This window comes from Rutilus rutilus (genome assembly GCF_951802725.1).
Source record: "Rutilus rutilus genome assembly, chromosome: 3".
In the NCBI taxonomy this organism is placed as follows: Eukaryota; Metazoa; Chordata; class Actinopteri; order Cypriniformes; family Leuciscidae; genus Rutilus; species Rutilus rutilus.
The window spans coordinates 6860402-6878927 of NC_140211.1; the positions used below are offsets into that span (position 1 = coordinate 6860402).

General features: G+C 39.6%; 4 protein-coding genes across 5 annotated transcripts; 1 reads left to right on the top strand and 3 right to left on the bottom strand.

The window, feature by feature from the left end:
- The first annotated feature begins 909 nt into the window (after positions 1 to 909).
- LOC311287541 (uncharacterized protein) lies at positions 910 to 12569 on the top strand. Of its 2 annotated transcripts, none has more exons than XM_084404434.1 (13): positions 910 to 1139; positions 2092 to 2166; positions 2385 to 2474; positions 3391 to 3465; positions 3682 to 3771; positions 4532 to 4606; positions 6024 to 6113; positions 6966 to 7071; positions 7173 to 7243; positions 7532 to 8069; positions 9542 to 9688; positions 9773 to 9826; positions 12200 to 12569. In XM_084404434.1, exons 1-13 carry the CDS (start codon positions 1047 to 1049, stop codon positions 12451 to 12453), a joined length of 1758 nt encoding a protein of 585 aa, XP_084260560.1. In that variant the 5' UTR covers positions 910 to 1046; the 3' UTR covers positions 12454 to 12569. The 2 variants fall into 2 exon arrangements, with proteins under 2 accessions (XP_084260560.1, XP_084260561.1); XM_084404435.1 differs by lacking the exon at positions 910 to 1139 and adding an exon at positions 1896 to 1989.
- A 1891-nt stretch (positions 12570 to 14460) lies between these two features.
- Positions 14461 to 14897, bottom strand: LOC311287677 (histone H3.2; the record flags this gene model as incomplete). The annotated part of the gene is made up of 1 exon (XM_084404683.1): positions 14461 to 14897. The coding sequence occupies one exon, from the start codon at positions 14895 to 14897 to the stop codon at positions 14487 to 14489; it is 411 nt and encodes a 136-aa protein (XP_084260809.1). The 3' UTR covers positions 14461 to 14486.
- Positions 14898 to 15866: 969 nt separating this feature from the next.
- LOC311288631 (histone H2A-like) lies at positions 15867 to 16253 on the bottom strand (the record flags this gene model as incomplete). The annotated part of the gene is made up of 1 exon (XM_084406141.1): positions 15867 to 16253. One exon carries the CDS (start codon positions 16251 to 16253, stop codon positions 15867 to 15869), a length of 387 nt encoding a protein of 128 aa, XP_084262267.1.
- Positions 16254 to 16930: 677 nt separating this feature from the next.
- On the bottom strand, positions 16931 to 17551 carry LOC311287614 (histone H1-like; the record flags this gene model as incomplete). Its single annotated transcript, XM_084404553.1, has 1 exon — positions 16931 to 17551. The coding sequence occupies exon 1, from the start codon at positions 17543 to 17545 to the stop codon at positions 16931 to 16933; it is 615 nt and encodes a 204-aa protein (XP_084260679.1). The 5' UTR covers positions 17546 to 17551.
- Positions 17552 to 18526: the final 975 nt, after the last annotated feature.

Sequence of the window (18526 nt, forward strand, 5' to 3'; positions counted from 1 at the left end):
TTATTTTCAACCATAAAACTGTTTGCAATGTGTATTACTTTACTATTTAATTGTTCAACTTGTCTGATCATTTTTATTAACACGATGAATCAGTCCATTCTTAGGGAGTTGAGCCTTGGTGGAAGATCTTCGTCAGCGCCTTTCTCTCCTTCTTCTCCGTCTTGCGAGATCTTTTTGTGTTGTCCCTCCGGAGGTGTTCAACTATAACATCGTCCATAAAAATCTCAACCTTGTCTGTTACATTAACATTTCTTATTTCCATCCATAACATTTAATGCATGCAGATAGTCATTAATATATAACATTTCTTCAGAAGAAGATTTATCAGAAAAAATTTTTTATCAATATTGTTCTCCAATATTGATTACAGTGTGTGTGTTAGTCATTTTGGTTATAAGAAACCACTGGCATTATTGGAGATTGACTGGAAGGTCACGACGTGCCTAACTTCAGGGTCTGAGTGCCAGCTACCTAATCGATGGAGATATGCTTCAGTCTATCTGTATATCTGTGGAAAATTACTATGTTTATCTATTTCTTAGCCAATCAGAATAATTCAACCTGAAGCAAGGACATAGTTCAGACCTTGGTGTAGGGTATAACTGCTCTCTGTGTGTGTGTGTGTGTGTGTGTGTGTGTGTGTGTGTGTGTGTGTGTGTGTGTGTGTGTGTGTGTGTGTGTGTGTGTGTGTTGGGATATGTGGTTTACACGGACAACACGCCGGACATTTCACCTGGGCTCCCCGGACCTAAGGGTAATACGGGGACTATGCCAAGGTCCTCATAAATCAAAGAGTGTAACTGCATTTGTTAGTGTCTGAACAACATAAATTCTCTTTTTCTTTGAAAGTCCTTATTTACCACTTGACCTGATTTTGAGTGTATGCCAGTGTATAGAACAGCGACCCCACAGCTGGGTTATATATTGCAGTTTCATACACATTTCTGATACACACGGTGCATTTTGGCGGGCCGTCTTGTGATTGGCTGGTTTGCGCACGTGGGCGGTAACAAACAGAAGTCGACGGGAAGCTCCGCCCACAGCACATGGCCCAGCTGTCGCTAATTAAATACCTAATGGACCACACCTCGGAAGTGTCAGCTCGACGTCGTTGGGTTTACTGGATTAAATACATACAGGTAATAATTATATTTATACATATAGTTGCATTTTTGCATGAAGTGTTTCCTATTTGCAAGAAATTGTAACTTGTAACTTACAATTACTGTAAAATGCTATATATTTACCACAATATTAGCTGAGCTAGCTTGAGTGGCTATCAACATGTCCTGCTCATTAAGCCTCGGGCTATAGAGGTGGAGGACAGCAGGTAGAGATGAGGACAGAAGTAACATTGCGAGCAGGTCAAATTTGGTAGTTTTGTTTTTAAAATGAAAGCTAGCTAGGTTAAGTTGAGCTGTGGCTACCGCATGGCTTAATGAGCAGGGCGAAGCTAGTTAAAGCCTTAACTTTTACTACAGACATTGTGTTTGTTTTATAGAATTAAATATTTTCTTAGTAGCCCAACATTATTGTGTTTAAATATGAAGTTGCAGTGACACAGGAAGGCTGTGATATCATTAATATGAGTACTTTCAGGCCATTAAATAAATGTAATGTGTTTATGATGTTCTGTTAGTGTACTAAACCTGTAAGATAAATTAATTGGTACCATAGTAACCAACCACAATGATCAATATACAAAACATGAGGGGCAACAGACCTGACAGGTATCATGTGCTGTGTGTAGAGTGTTATTTAAAAAAAAAAAAAAAAAAAAAAAAAACAGGGTTTTTATCTTCTTGACTTTATTTAACTAACTTTGTGAAATTGTTAGTTCTCATATAAGAAATGCTTTAACCATAGAACATTTCACATACCAAAATACTGTACATTTTCCATCAAGCTTTCAGGTGGAACATGATTTTTATAGCTTTTGTTAGCACCACCTAACCAGCACACCATAGATGATACTGACCATTACAGAATGTAAGAACAAAAACAATGAAGTCATCAAATGCTGTGTTCATCAGAGTGTAGTTTTCATAATCCACGGTCTACAATATATATATATATATATTTTTTATACAGGGCCTTGATGATGAAATGTCTCCAAAGATGTGTTGTACCACAAATCCCCCTTCCACAACTGATGATACTGAAGAGGTATGTCCTCACAAAAGATAGATTTTTATTAATATCTTGCACTTGATTGTTAATATCAGAAAAGTTGTCAGTGAGTTTTAAAGCAAGGTTTTCCTGTGTCTTTCTGTCAACACTAGAATGGTTTATTTTTTTTTATTCAGATGTCAAATGTCCTCTCTAGTGTCACGCTCCCTGGACTTTCTCTTTATTGTCCTTTGTCTCTGTTTGATCTTCTACAGCTGACCACTGAGAGCAAGTGCACCCATACAGCCGTCAGCCACCCGAATCAGACTAGTCCAGAGCTCGGCCCACTCACCAAGGTTGGAGAGGTAAATTAAATTTGATGTACAACTTATTTGTGGCAAAATGTTAAATATGCCAACCTATTTCAATATATATGTGTGTGTGTGTGTGTGTAGTCACCTGAGTAGAACATGCTTTATGTGGACAGTCGCCTGAGTAGAACATGCTTTATGTGGACAATGGAATGGAAGGACAGTCAGTATAATATCTGAGTGTATGTGTGTGTGTGTGTGTGTGTGTAGTCACCTGAGTAGAACATGCTTTATGTGGACAGGCGCCTGAGTAGAACATGCTTTATGTGGACAATGGAATGGAAGGACATTGTCTAAACATGCTTTTTCAAGCTTCAGTCAGTATAATATCTGAGTGTATGTGTATCTAACACTGAACCCCACCCAAACATGACTTGGGAGGTCCATACAGTTTAGAGGGTCCCGTCCCCAGAGGCATCACTTTGGTTTTTAAGAACACTTGGACTGCCTGCATTGGATCTGTATGTTGGTTTAATGTGAATGTTAAGTTGTTTAATTACATGTAATGGAAAGGCACCCATTCAACAGCACTGACGAAAATTCATGACAAGATGTCATTTAAAAGAATCATAGCAAATCTAAGAACTATAAAAGGACTAGCACCTCACTCCATGTAAAAGCTTAGTCAATTATTCTAGAAGTGCAATCATTCTACGGAGTTGGCTGACAATAGATAAACAACAAAGTAATCAAATGCTGTATTCATCAGTGTAGTTTTCATAGTCTACAGACTGTAGTCATGTGGCCTGTTCAGCGACTAAAGAACCGTTTCAGAGACTACATGTTTTCCACAAAACACTCACTGAAATACAGCCATGATATCTTTTCACTGAATGCTACACAGGGAACATCTTGTCTTCAAGATATTTATTATAATTGATCTTTTTTTGTTGTTTATTCCTTTTTACAGGGCCTTGATGATGAAATGTCTCCAAAGATGTGTTGTACCACAAATCCCCCATCCACAACTGATGATACTGAAGAGGTATGTCCTCACAAAAGATAGATTTTTATTAATGTCTTGCACTTGATTGTTAACATCAAAGAAGTTGTCAGTGAGTTTTAAAGCAAGGTTTTCCTGTGTCTTTCTGTCAACACTAGAATGGTTTCTTTTTTTATTCAGATGTCAAATGTCCTCTCTAGTGTCACGCTCCCAGGACTTTCTCTTTATTGTCCTTTGTCTCTGTTTGATCTTCTACAGCTGACCACTGAGAGCAAGTGCACCCATACAGCCGTCAGCCACCCGAATCAGACTAGTCCAGAGCTCGGCCCACTCACCAAGGTTGGAGAGGTAAATTAAATCTCATGTACAACTTATTTGTGGCAAAATGTTAAATCTGCCAACCTATTTCAATATATATGTGTGTGTGTGTGTGTGTGTAGTCACCTGAGTAGAACATGCTTTATGTGGACAATGGAATGGAAGGACATTGTCTAAACATGCTTTTTCAAGCTTCAGTCAGTATAATATCTGAGTGTATGTGTATCTAACACTGAACCCCACCCAAACATGACTTGGGAGGTCCATACAGTTTAGAGGGTCCCGTCCCCAGAGGCGTCACTTTGGTTTTTAAGACTGCCTGCTTTGGATCTGTATGTTGGTTTAATGTGAATGCTAAGTTGTTTGGTTACATGTAATGGATAGGCACCCTATTAGTTATACTGGGCTACATGAAGTCAGCTCCTGGCACTGAGGCTAACCACAAATTCTCCATCTACAATTAAAAAATATGAAGAAGGTATATCTTCATATAGGATATGCTTTAAATAAGCTGCATTCAAACATTCAAAGGAAAAAACAAAAACTCAGATAATATCTACAAGGGCTAATTTCTGTACAAACCTTCAATTTCAATCTCATCCAGTGACTTCCCCTGCATGCTGGAAAGGTTTCCTTTCTCCATTGACAAAAGGAGTTTGGAAATCTTAGCCAGTTGTGTTGTGGGAACTGGTAATCTGTAGAAGTCGCGGTGAACACAAATGTGTTCATCAGTGTAGTTTTCATAGTCCACGGTCTACAATATTTTTTGTTTGTTTTTTCCTTTATACAGGGCCTTGATGATGAAATGTCTCCAAAGATGTGTTGTACCACAAATCCCCCTTCCACAACTGATGATACTGAAGAGGTATGTCCTCACAAAAGATAGATTTTTATTAATGTCTTGCACTTGATTGTTAATATCAAAGAAGTTGTCAGTAGCCGCGTTTCCACTGTCGGGCCAGGGCCGTGCTAGTGCGTGCCAGGGCCAGTCGCGTTTCCACTGTCGGGCCAGGGCCGGGCCGTGCTAGTGCGTGCCAGGGCCAGTCGCGTTTCCACTGTCACTTCCGGGGCTTGATCGGGGCTTACTCGGGGCCAACGGCCAGGATTTCTGGCCCGTCGAATACCTTGGGCCAAAGCGGGCCAGCTCGGGCTAGAGGAGTGGTTACCAACAGAGGAGGAGTTTACCGTTGGGAGACGGCAGCGCCGGATGAATTCTGTCAGCATTTAAGACTTAAAAAAAAAATAATTTAAATCGCGTTCATGTTTGAATGCCTTCTGTTTGTGATGCAAAAGACTATGCACGCTAGCCGTTACCATAGTAAACATAGTAAACGCTTGAAGATACACATAGTAAAAAAAAAACATAGCGAATGCTTGAAGAAATCAGACCAATCTTAAAGGCTATCACAGTCATGTTTTTATTTGATCTGTCAGTAGCCTACGTCTCGTCTCTTTAAACCGGACTATCAAAAAATAAAGTAACTTTTTTTTTCGGGAGCTTCCTCTGTTTCTCTGACTGAAAATATCTGTATGGGAGTCGAGAGAGTGCTAAAGCTCCTCAGGTCGTATGGCATATATTTGTAGAAATTATAATTTTTTCTAAATGTGATGGATTATGTCCTGTAACTAAGTTACCAGATAAAGAAACAGACGCGACTGAAAAAGTAAGTGTGCATGTCCTCTTTCTTTTGTGAAATAGACCTAACGGTAATTTATTTCTGAGTGACTAATGTGCAATTTTCACATAAATTAATTCATTATGATCAATGTATCACTTTTTATTGTAAACCTGTGGTAAAACATCGATGCTTGGGTTTTAAATATTCAAGTAGCTGCTAAACAAACAAACAAAAAAAAAGCTAGCAAACGGCCGCTTTTATCGTGTTTGTTTTCAACGCTGTTTCCAGTGATTTCTGATTAGTTTTCTGATAAAACTTCCATTTGTTGGTGAAATGATGGGTTAGTGTGACGTTGTCCCAGAGAGGCGTGTTACGGGCGTGTTTTAGTGAAGCGCTGTGGAGCTTCTGGCCCGACAGTGGAAACGCATGCCCGGTGCTATTGGCCCGAGGCTATTAGCCCGGCACGGCCCGTTTAAAGCCCTGGCCCGGCCCTGGCCCGACAGTGGAAACGCGGCTAGTGAGTTTTAAAGCAAGGTTTTCCTGTGTCTTTCTGTCAACACTAGAATGGTTTCTTTTTTTATTCAGATGTCAAATGTCCTCTCTAGTGTCACGCTCCCTGGACTTTCTCTTTATTGTCCTTTGTCTCTGTTTGATCTTCTACAGCTGACCACTGAGAGCAAGTGCACCCATACAGCCGTCAGCCACCCGAATCAGACTAGTCCAGAGCTCGGCCCACTCACCAAGGTTGGAGAGGTAAATTAAATTTGATGTACAACTTATTTGTGGCAAAATGTTAAATATGCCAACCTATTTCAATATATATGTGTGTGTGTGTGTGTGTAGTCACCTGAGTAGAACATGCTTTATGTGGACAGTCGCCTGAGTAGAACATGCTTTATGTGGACAATGGAATGGAAGGACAGTCAGTATAATATCTGAGTGTATGTGTGTGTGTGTGTGTGTGTGTGTGTGTGTGTAGTCGCCTGAGTAGAACATGCTTTATGTGGACAGGCGCCTGAGTAGAACATGCTTTATGTGGACAATGGAATGGAAGGACAGTCAGTATAATATCTGAGTGTATGTGTATCTAACACTGAACCCCACCCAAATATGACTTGGGAGGTCCATACAGTTTAGAGGGTCCCGTCCCCAGAGGCATCACTTTGGTTTTTAAGAACACTTGGACTGCCTGCATTGGATCTGTATGTTGGTTAAATGTGAATTCTAAGATGTTTGGTTACATGTAATGGATAGGCACCCTATTAGTTATACTGGGCTACAAGAAGTCAGCTCCTGGCACTGAGGCTAACTACATATTCCCCATCTACAATTTAAAAATATGAAGAAGGTATATCTTCATATAGGATATGCTTTAAATAAGCTGCATATAAATAAGATAGGCTATAAATAACAAAATGCAATAAAAGGGTAATCATATGTATGAGGTAAATTAAATGTCACATTGGTATTGGATTTAAAATGATTGGATATCGACATGTAAATATGAAATATCTTTCTGTCCAAACTATGTGGCTTAAATATAAAATATCTTTGTCCAAACTATGTGGCATAAATAAATACTACAATTAAATTTTTCGCCAACAGTGTCAAAAACACCGCCTTGTGTGCGCAACAGTATCCTCCTTGGACAAGTGTGTTCGTTGTGTGGGACCCGTATCTTCCTTCAAGTGGCTTGGCTATCGATGCACAGGTTAGATATTTAGTGAATTAGTATAGAGTATATATGTGTTGTGCTCTAACCACTTAAATAGACCTGCAGTGTTAACATTATTTTACTCAAATGTGTTCCAGTTTGTTCAGGGGTCTGGCATAAATCCTGCCTCAAGCAAATTAAAAGAGATGACTTTAACAGCACAGCACAGGTGAGTATCTACTAAGTGAGTGTTGAACTTGAACTGTCTATAACAGTGGTTCTCAATTCCAGTCCTCGTGACCCACTGCTCTGCACATTTTGTAGGTCTCTCTTATCTGACACACTCAGTTCAGTTCATGGAGTCTCTCCTAACGAGCTGATGATCTGGTTCAGGTGTGTTAAATAAGGGGGACATACAAAATGTGCAGAGCAGTGGGTCATGAGGACTGGAATTGAGAACTACTGGTCCATAAGATTCAATCACCATGTCAAATAATTTGCTTTCTCACCAATTCAGGCGCAGCAGTCTCCTAAGGCTTCTGAGGATGAACTGCTGTCAGATCAGGACAAAATTCCACATCCAGAATTGGACCAAATATCATCTGATGATGCTGAGGACATGTCTGACAAGGAATACATACCTGATTTGGAGTCAGAATATGCTTTGTCACTACTTGCCAGTAGAAGAACTGAATGTGGCATTTGTGCCATAAATGTCTTCCTGTTTGCAAGACCAACTTCAATGAGCCACTACAGAGGACATGATTGTTTGCATGTTCATGCAAGCCAGTGTGGAGCAAAGCACCCTGAGTACCTTAGGTCAACGCAACTCAGGAAACATGTTGCCACACTCTCACAAGTCCTTAATTTAAAACACAATGAACTTGATCAGGTTGCAGGTTTCCTGGGTCACGACATCCGTGTTCACCGCGACTTCTACAGATTACCAGTTCCCACAACACAACTGGCTAAGATTTCCAAACTCCTTTTGTCAATGGAGAAAGGAAACCTTTCCAGCATGCAGGGGAAGTCACTGGATGAGATTGAAATTGAAGGTTTGTACAGAAATTAGCCCTTGTAGATATTATCTGAGTTTTTGTTTTTTCCTTTGAATGTTAATTTATAATCATCTAGACTTGGCGTAGTCAGCATCCCTTTCCAAGAAAAAAAAAACACCTTTCATGTCCAAGTATGAGTCGAGGACTACTATTCAGAAATATAAACTTAAGTCTACAGTATGGCTGGACAGTAATTCAAAATTATGTTTGTGTAGGTGCAGTCGAATTACTTTAAATATTAACCTAATATCAGATTGTGTAATCATTTATCTTATGTGCTCATGGACCACATTAAACATAAACGCAGGTATAATAGCTCAAAACTACTCAAGTAAAAATAGTTACTTTGCAAAAAGTGGCAAGTACAAAACCAAGTACTATCTTTTCCTTATTTGATGTGGCTATTTCAACCACAGATTTTTATGTCCAGCTATTTATGAGAGTTTTACCAGAGCTGTAAACTATTTGAGTAAATGTAATTAGTAACAGTACAACTACAAAGTAGCCAAAAAGTTATGCAATTACAAATTACATTTTGCATGGCACCTAACTTTTTCTGCAGCAGTTTGTTTTTGCTATAAAGAAGTGATATTTCCATCTAAGTGGCATTGACTGAACTATATCTTGTGCGTTTTGCCCTTACTCACCCAAACTTGTCAACAAGTCTACTTTACATGAATGCGAGTGCATTAGTAGGTGCTAAATCGCAGACGTTTGATTTAGATGAAGTCAGGACTGCAGCCAGTGATGAGTCCAAAACCAGCACATCCAGTGCAAGTAGACTTTGACTATTTAATTTGACTTAACATAATTTTTTTTTATCCACATTATTGACAAGGCCTTTTTGAAGGATATTGGTTTACGTGTGGCCTTTTTGTGCACTTGAGCTTAACTGAGACTTGAGAGTTTGTAGACGTTTAAATAGATAGTTCACCCAAAAATGACAATTGTCATAATTTACTCACCCTCAGGTTGTTCCAAACTTGTCTTTGTTCTGCTGTACTAGTCAATGGCTGGCAAGATCTGCTTGGTTAAAAATATATAAAATATCTATCTATGTGTACAGCAGAACAAAGAAATACAGGTTTGGAACAACTTGAGGTTGACTACATGAAGACAGAATTTTCATTTTTGGGTGAACAATCCCTTTAAGAGGCTGTTGTGTCGACCCTGATTTATTAGACTATTGAGGTGTTCAGTTTTATTTAGATTTTAGAAAATAAACATGAATTCTCATTTTACAAATCAATTGTTTCTTATTTTCACCTGCCTGTCTCAGGTGTCAAGGACTAGTGCATCTTTGAGCCTAGATTTAGTAGAAGTAAAATACTAAAGTATTGTTAATCACTTTTACTCGTATTGGTAACTTGTAATAGAGTAATTTATGCTGCAAGGTATCTGTCTTTTTACTCAAGTATGGTTTTCAAGTACTCTTTACACCTCTGAGTTTTACTAATGCCATTTTCCAGATGAGATTGCGTTAAGTGATGCTGAAGACAGTGGGAGCGAATCTGATGACAGCAACACAGATCTCACCGCATCAGAGCTTGGAACTGTGGAGCCTATGGTTTCTGACTCTACAACCACAGAGCAAGACCATGACATGGGAGACTTTGGTATGTTAACTCAATTCATAGTCACTGCTGATAAAATGTATATTTTCCTGTGACAAAAGTAACTTGTTAAATTGTTTTCAACAGGATCAGTGTCATTTGTGTCGTCCACAGTAAGTGAGAGTGTACCTCCCTCTGAAGGTAAGATTCAGATTCAAGAGGTTTATTGTCTATGCACAGAAGAAACACAGTGGTTTATACCCTACAATGAAATTCTTATTTTGCCCAACTCCCTTAAAGGGATACTTCACCATTTTTTCATATTAAACTGTTATTCCCTTAACTAAGATGAGTTGATGCATACCTCTCTCATCTCAGTGCGTGCACTCAATCGCTCTGGCGCACGGCGACAGTTTGATAGCACTTAGCTTAGCCCAGATCATTCATTAGGGACCAAACAGAAATGAAGCTAGAAGCGACCAAACACCTCCACGTTTTCCCTATTTAAATACAGTTACACGACCAAGTATGGTGACACAAAATAAAACGTGGTGCTTTTCTAAGCGGGTAAAAAGGATAACTATAGTGTATGGCGGAATAGCACTGGGAGCACTTCGACTAGGTGTAAAAAGCAGAGCCGGACAGTAACGGAGTACATTTACTTGAGTACAGTACTTAAGTACAATTTTGAGGGATCTGTACTTTACTCGAGTATCATTTTTGGGGAGTACTCATGACTTTACTCAAGTACATTTGAGAGGCAAATATTGTACTCTTTACTCTGCTTCATTTCTATCCATAACCGTGAGTACCCGTTACTTCTAAAAAAGAAAAAGAAAAATCTCGGAAACCCTCAATTTGTTGTTTCCCTCTCAAACGTGATTGGATTGTGCAGGCGCCACTGATTGGGACAGCCTATCAGCAATCACCTTCAGCTTTCCGCCAAAGGTCAACTCCATGGTCAGATTTAGATAAGAGACGAAACCATGGATGAAACAATGGATGAAGACGCAGCAGGTCCGTCCCGGGAATGTGCCAACCCGTGGCCCCACCTCGCCAGACTATTTCAATTTTCTGAACAAGTTAATGATAGTTTTCGCTTCAAGTGTTTGCTGTGTTTACCAATGTAAGCACTGTGGCAGTAGTAATGCAATATTTAGAAAATGTACTCTTGTACTCTTGATACTCAAGTACTTTTAAAAACAAGTACTTCAGTACTTTTACTTAAGTAGACATCTGACTGTAGTACTTTTACTTGTACTTGAGTAAAATTTAGCAAGGGGTATCTGCACTTTTACTCAAGTAATGAAGCTGTGTACTCTGTCCGCCTCTGGTAAAAAGTCACGTTGGTTCTAATGACAGAAGTGAGAGGGAGAGGATTTTTCAAGCGTGACTTTTTACTGCGCCAAGTCGAAGTGCTCTTGAGTCCCAAGTGCTATTCCGCCATACATTATAGTTATCCTTTTTACCTGCTTAGAAAAGTGCCATGTTTTATTTTGTCACCATACTTGGTCATGTAACTACTCGTGTAACTGTATTTAAATAGGGAAAACGTGGAGGTGTTTGGTCGCTTCTAGCTTCATTTCTGTTTGGTCCCTAATGAATGAACTGGGCTAAGCTAAGTGCTATAAGTGTCGCCGCGCGCCAGAGCGATTAAGTGCACGTACTGAGACGAGAGAGGTATGCATCAACTCGTCTTAGTTAAGGGAATAACATAGTTTAATATGAAAAAACGGTGAAGTATCCCTTTAACATTATTATGCACGTCTTTGTGATGTATTCAACTATCAAAATGCAAGAGTAATCTTAAAGAAAGAGATATAAATGAATAGCCCTAAATTTAACTGTACTGCATTTGTACAAAACATCTTGTCTGCAAGGGAGCATATACACTTACTTTATTATCAGGAAATGTATACTGAATTTGAGGTAAAAGTAAAGTTACCTCCTCCTCTTCACATGTTCTCTTGATTGCCCATGAGTATGTTCTATTAATTCTCTTTTTAGCAAGTTGGTTAAAAGACTAAAAATGAATTGGTCTTGATGACTGAGTCACAACATGCCACAAAATCTGGAAGATTAAGAGGTTAAAAGTAGTATTAAGCTGATTGTTACGTACAGTTTCAATATCAAGACTAAACTTTCAGACCAAGTTCCAACACTATTTAGTTAATCTTATGAAATCAGATTTAAACTGAGAATCAGACCTTAAACCCCATAGTCTTTGTTTCATTTAAAATACGGTGTGTTGAAGTATAATGCCAAAATTACTTAAGACATGTTACTAATTATAGTATTACTTACTGCAATTAATTCAAATAGCAAAAGGTTTGGCCACATAAATAGATGAACAGCAGACATTCTAATAATACTCCATATTGTCCACACTCTAATGTGGGCTAGTAAAGTTGGTGAAATCACATCGAGTGAGACACCAACTGATACCCAAAGTGAATTAAGAAAAGTAAACTGCAATTTCTTGTCAACTGTGGCATTAACTGACCTCATGTTTTGATGGCTTAAACTGGACAACACATTTAGTGATCTATTCATTTTTGTTTGCCTATCTTCCAGGGAAGTATGCTGATGAGGAACATGGATCCAGAAGAGTGGCAAAGAAAGTGTGGTCTAAGGCTGAGGTCGCTGCAGTAATGCGACACTTCAAAGGTCATATAAGCAGGGGAAAACTGGCCACCAAAACTGAATGCAGTCACTGCAAACTGGTGGAAGACCCCGTGTTGGCACAAAGAACAGTGCAAAATATAAGGGACTTTGTTCGAAATAGAGGAATAGCTGCAAAGAGGCAGTCAGAAAAAGAAAAGATTTAAATACACTGACAATTGTGGTGGTGTTTCTATGTTTGTGTTAAAGGAACACGCCGACCTTTTGGGACTTTAGCTTATTCGCCGTATCCCCCAGAGTTAGACAAGTCCACACACACCCTTCTCATCTCTGTGCATGCCGTAACTCTGTCTGACACACCCACCGCTAGCCTAGCTTAGCACAAACACTGGAGGTAAACGGCTCCAGCTAGCATACTGCTCCCAATAAGTGACAATAACGCCAACATTCTCCTATTTACATTTTGTGATGTGTATAGTCACAGTGTGTATGAATAACAAGGTCACATGATACACAGCCATCTTCTAACCGTATACATACTGGGAACTATATTCTCATAGAATTAACTAGAAGACGAAGCACTGCTGGCTGGAGTGATTAGCACAACCCTCTGAGCGAACTCTCTGCTCCTCACCACGGGCTTCTCAGGTCCTGCGAGCAAATCCCTCCGCAGTAGCAGTGCTTCGCCTTCTGAGAATATAGTTCCCAGTATGTGTATGGTTAGAAGATGGCTGTGTCTCATGTGACCTTGTTATTTGTACACGCTGTGACTATACACATCACAACATGTAAATAGGAGAATGTTGGCGTTATTGTCACTTATTGGGAGCAGTATGCTAGCTGGAGCCGTTTACCTCCAGTGTTTGTGCTAAGCTAGGCTAGCGGTGGGTGCGTCAGACAGAGTTACGGCATGCATGGAGATGAGAAGGGTGTGTGTGGACTCGTCTAACTCTGGGGGATACGGCGAATAAGATAAAGTCCCAAAAGTCCAAAGTTCCTTTAATGTTTTAAATAGAGGCCGTCACAAAAGCAAACTGTAAAACAGCTTTTATTTTATTTTATATATTTTTTTATTTTTTGTTATGAGCAACCATGGGTCTTTTGAAGTTGGGTAAGAATGACTTATTTGACCTTTTTTGCTCCATTCTCATTGTCATGGCACTGGTGTTGTGTGACAATCTATTGTTTAGCTCTTACAGGCTGTTATCTGGCTGTTAGTCAGTGTCACCAACTAACAATGGTGATGTTAGAGTTGTGCAATAAAATAATTCAAGTCCCATTAATGCTTGGTGGTGTCAGGTTAATGTGTATTTATGTTAATGTGTATTTATGTTAATGAGCAAGTGACGTCATTGTCCCTTTAAAGTCCCAATAATGTTTGTTTTGGTCCTTATAAGTCACATATTCTTCAAAAAGAGAACTGTCTCTATAAACCACAATAGTTTTAGGGTGGTGTGTATCACGCTCTGAAGGGTGTATCTGAAGTCTAAAGTGTCCTGAATTTTTTTCAAATTTTTTTGAGTGTTTTAATCTAACTCTCATAGCTCTAGGACCTCAGGAAAGGGTAGTCCATCTAAACCACCACCGGGCCTGTTTGGAGAAAAAGTCTGGCTAATCCACATAAACCAGTATGTGTGTGTGTGTGTGTGTGTGTGTGTGTGTGTGTGTGTGTGTGTGTGTGTGTGTGTGTGTGTGTGTGTGTGTGTGTGTGAGTGAAGGTATAACTGCTGTGATCTTTGTAACTGTAAGCAGGGCGGCCTACGACCTCCTGTGTGAGTCTTGAAGCTAACTTCTGCTGATGAAACTGCAAATTATCTTCAGTAAAACTTTAATTATAATTCTGACTCCGGGTCTTCATTTTTCATATCTGGTTCTTTTACTTTAAAACCTCTTACAGCTTCTTACTGGAAATAAATAGGGTTTAAATAAAATATACTTAAATACTTAAAGCAAACACTGTGATATTACATACCGTTTTGCATACTATTTATGGAACTACACTTGTTTTGAAAAAACCTTCAAAAACTATTTAATGCAATATTGACCTTTAAGAAGTTTGTGCAATTATCACAAAATATTCAAGTTAAATTAGTTGTTCAAGATTACTTCAGTAGACATGTAGAAAGCATTCAGATGCTAAACGCAAATAAAAAGAGTTAAAGGAAATCTCTAATCTTTGAGACATTGAGGTGGCTCTTAAAAGAGCCTTTGGGATTTGTATGACTGATAAATAGTGGATTTAAGCGCGCTCTCCGCGGATGCGGCGGGCCAGCTGGATGTCTTTGGGCATGATGGTGACTCTCTTGGCGTGGATGGCGCACAAGTTGGTGTCCTCAAACAGACCCACCAAATAAGCCTCGCTCGCCTCCTGCAGAGCCATGACAGCCGAGCTCTGGAAGCGCAGATCCGTCTTGAAATCTTGAGCGATTTCTCTCACCAGACGCTGGAAGGGCAGTTTGCGAATCAGAAGTTCAGTTGATTTCTGATAACGGCGAATCTCTCTCAGCGCCACGGTACCGGGCCTGTAACGATGAGGCTTCTTAACGCCACCGGTAGCGGGTGCGCTCTTACGGGCAGCTTTAGTGGCCAGCTGCTTCCTCGGGGCTTTTCCTCCAGTGGACTTACGAGCGGTCTGCTTTGTTCTTGCCATTGTTTTAATGCAGTTGAGTTACTACTGTGAAGTGAACAAGAAGACGAATGAATGAATAGCTTATTAGAACACAGCTCGATTTAAGCCCAGGGCTGCCATGCGCTCATTGGATGTCTTTGCTTCAGAAGCATTTGATTGGTTATTGTCTGGCATCTGTAAATGACAATTGGCCAATGGCTGTACGCCTCCTGTTCTCAAAGAAGACACAAGAGTTTGTGGTTCCCGCCCAAACATCCTTTGTTTCTCTTTGAATAGAATAGGCGAAATCAGGTATTCATTTGCACAGCAAAACCCGTGATTGATTTTTAAAATATTATTGATAGTGTAGAGTTGACTCGTGGCACTAATATTAAAAACTGAGATAAGTAGTACATATACATAACCACGTTATGTTACAATTCTTTGTATTGATATCAATATATCAGTTTAAATATTTTTAGCCATGCTAATAAAACTATATGCACTTTCATAAAACATTCATTAAATCATTACAAATAGTGTAGGGAGACTGGATAACAATAAAACATGTTACTTATTAAAATTCTCTAGGGACATGTATTTCTAGTCAGATTTAAACAATTAAAAATTAGCATCATTGAAAAAACTGATTTATGAATGGAATCTCAGACACTTAGTGTTAGTTTCGTAAGAAATTTCGTTGTATATATATATATATAAAACTTTAATGATTTGTTTCGTATATATATATGTATATATATATATATATATATATATATATATATATATATATATATATATATATATATATATATATAAGCATTGTATAGTAGTAGGCTACAAGAACTGTCAATTCATGGGCATTCTTATACCATTTTTTTTTTTTTTTTTTTATTAAACGAACTTTAATAGAAAAATCTAATAAAAATCGGACGAATGCAAACACTCTTTCTTGGAGAAATTGGGTGGCTCTTAAAAGAGCCTTTGGTTTGAAGAAAAGCTTCCGTCAGTCTACTTGGCCTTCGCGGGCTTCTCAGTCTTCTTGGGCAGCAGCACGGCCTGAATGTTGGGCAACACACCACCCTGAGCGATGGTCACGCCACCCAGAAGCTTGTTCAGCTCCTCGTCATTGCGCACCGCCAGCTGCAGGTGTCGAGGGATGATGCGGGTCTTCTTGTTGTCCCGAGCGGCGTTTCCAGCCAACTCCAGGATCTCAGCGGTCAGATACTCGAGCACAGCGGCCAAATACACCGGAGCTCCGGCACCGACGCGCTGGGCATAGTTGCCTTTGCGGAGAAGCCTGTGAACACGGCCGACGGGGAACTGCAATCCCGCCCTGGAAGAGCGACTCTTGGCCTTAGCGCGAGCCTTTCCACCGGTTTTACCTCTTCCACTCATGGTAGTTTACAATTTCTTTACTTAAAAATAAAAAGTAACAGTGATATTTTCAACAGCTGTGTTCTGAGTTTTAAAGAAAGCTCGCTAGTCTCCTATTGGCTGTAGTCTGAACACATCATCGAGCCAATCAGTGAGCTTCCCTCCAAACTCCAAACACCCCCCTTTCTGCTTCTCACGCCAAGTATCTCAATCCAACAGCCTCTTAGCTTCCTTTTAATATATTTTAGTTAAATGAATTAGTTTCTACAGTTTTTATTTCTTAATGGTCATTGTTTTTTTTTTATGTAAAGCACTCGGAATTACCATCATGTATAAACTTCTATACAAATAAACTTGCCTTGCCCATTTTGACTTTGATTGAAAACAAATATAATTGATTAAAATGAATCAAGTTGGTCTTGAAGCTGTGAAGTTTTATAGTTTACTGCTATAAACATTTCTAATGGCGTCTACGCAGATACTTCAGATTTCATAAAAACGTTCACATTATCATCAAATTGTATGTCGAAATGTGTGTGCACATGAACATAAAGGGCCCATTTATTGTCTTCGCGGTAACAATGACTTTCACTGAACAGATGACTGATGAAATAATACTCTTCACTATGAATTAGTGGGTGGCTCTTAAAAGAGCCTTTTTTGAGAAAACAAAACAAAAACAATGGAAAATAATGAGTTTATTTCTTCTTGGGAGCTGCCTTTTTAGGCTTAGCTGCTTTAGGTTTTGCTGCTTTAGGTTTCGCCGTTTTGGGTTTTGCTGCCTTTGCCTTTTTTGGGCTCTTGGCTGCTTTCTTAGGAGTCGCCGGTTTCTTTGCCTTCTTGGGGCTCTTCGTCGCTTTCTTAGCGGCGGGTTTCTTCACCTTCTTCGGAGATTTCTTAGCGACGGGCTTCTTTGCTGCTGCAGTTTTGGGCTTCTTAGCGGCAGCGGGTTTCTTGGCTGCGGGCTTCTTGGCTTTAGGAGCCGCTTTCTTGGCGGGTTTTGTCTTGGTCTCGCTCTGTTTCTTGTTGAGTTTGAAGGAGCCCGAGGCGCCGGTCCCTTTAGTCTGGACCAGGATGTCATTAGTAACGAGACTCTTGACGGCGGTCTTGACGCGGGAGTTGTTCTTCTCCACATCGTATCCACCGGCAGCGAGCGCTTTCTTCAGGGCGGAGAGGGACACACCGCTTCTCTCCTTAGATGCGGACACAGCCTTGACGATCAGCTCGCGGACGCCTGGACCTGCTTTCTTGCTTTTAGCTGCTGATTTCTTCTTGGCCGCTTTGGTCGCGGATGCTGGAGCGGTTTCTGCCATGATTTCTCTGAGTGAATCTGGACTCACACAATCTAACTGTGATCGACAATGAACCGCAGCGCATTTAACCGCAGCATGAGAACCGCGTAGACTCAACCTGCTCTGTTCAGTGTCTGCTCCTCCACTAACGCCTTTGCTTGTGTTTTCTCCTTTCGTATTTGGAATAAAGCTGGAGTTGTAAAATAGTTTAGTAGAGTAAAAAAAACGTACACATCGAGTAGAGAGATTGAACTTTAATTTGAAGACTAAAAACACGCGAAAAATGAACATTTATTTTAGAATCGTCGGATGAAATCCAAAGCGAGCACCGGTAATGAACAAGGCTGCGTGTATATTTCATGTAATTGTGTGTATTAACAGAAGTAAACTACTGAGTGTGTCATCTTGGTTTTGAAATAGCACTTTGACAATGGCTTTAATATATGAAAGATCGCTGAGGGACTTGTGGAGTGTTTCATTCAGAGGTTGTTTTGTGCAGCTTGAAGCACACACACATCTGTCAGTGTAACTGCTCTGCATCTCTGGTCACTGATGATTCCCACATGTTATAAAGATGCAAGAACCCTGAATAAAGTTCAAAATCACAGCACCTGATCGCTAAGAAATTTTTGAACTGATTAATAAAACTTAAAAATGTATTGGTATATGTGAAAGCATTGTTATAATAACATAATGTTGGTCGTGATTTCTTTCTAAAGTTATTAATGCATATTTATTTTTCTCAAATACTAAAGCTTCATTGTTATTAAGTTAAACACTGACACAATTACAGTTTTTTTTTCCAATTGCTAACACACAATTTTGCAAACTAGGCTGGTTTTATCAAAATACTTAACACAATTCAGAAAACCACACACCCAAACTGCAAAATACCAAATGTATCCTGCAAAATGAAGCACTGCAACCAAAACAGCATTGTACGAAATGGCACACACTTCATTCATATTACCAGATTTTTGTCTAACCAACTACACACTGATG

What these genes read in the sequence shown, in the direction of transcription:
- LOC311287541 (XM_084404434.1), top strand. Translation starts at nt 1,047, where the DNA reads ATGGCCCAGCTGTCGCTAATTAAATACCTAATGGACCACACCTCGGAA. An exon ending in CAACTGATGATACTGAAGAG is followed by an intron (nt 3,466 to 3,681) that starts GTATGTCCTCAC and finishes GATCTTCTACAG; the next exon opens with CTGACCACTGAGAGCAAGTG. An exon ending in ACTTTAACAGCACAGCACAG is followed by an intron (nt 7,244 to 7,531) that starts GTGAGTATCTAC and finishes TCACCAATTCAG; the next exon opens with GCGCAGCAGTCTCCTAAGGC.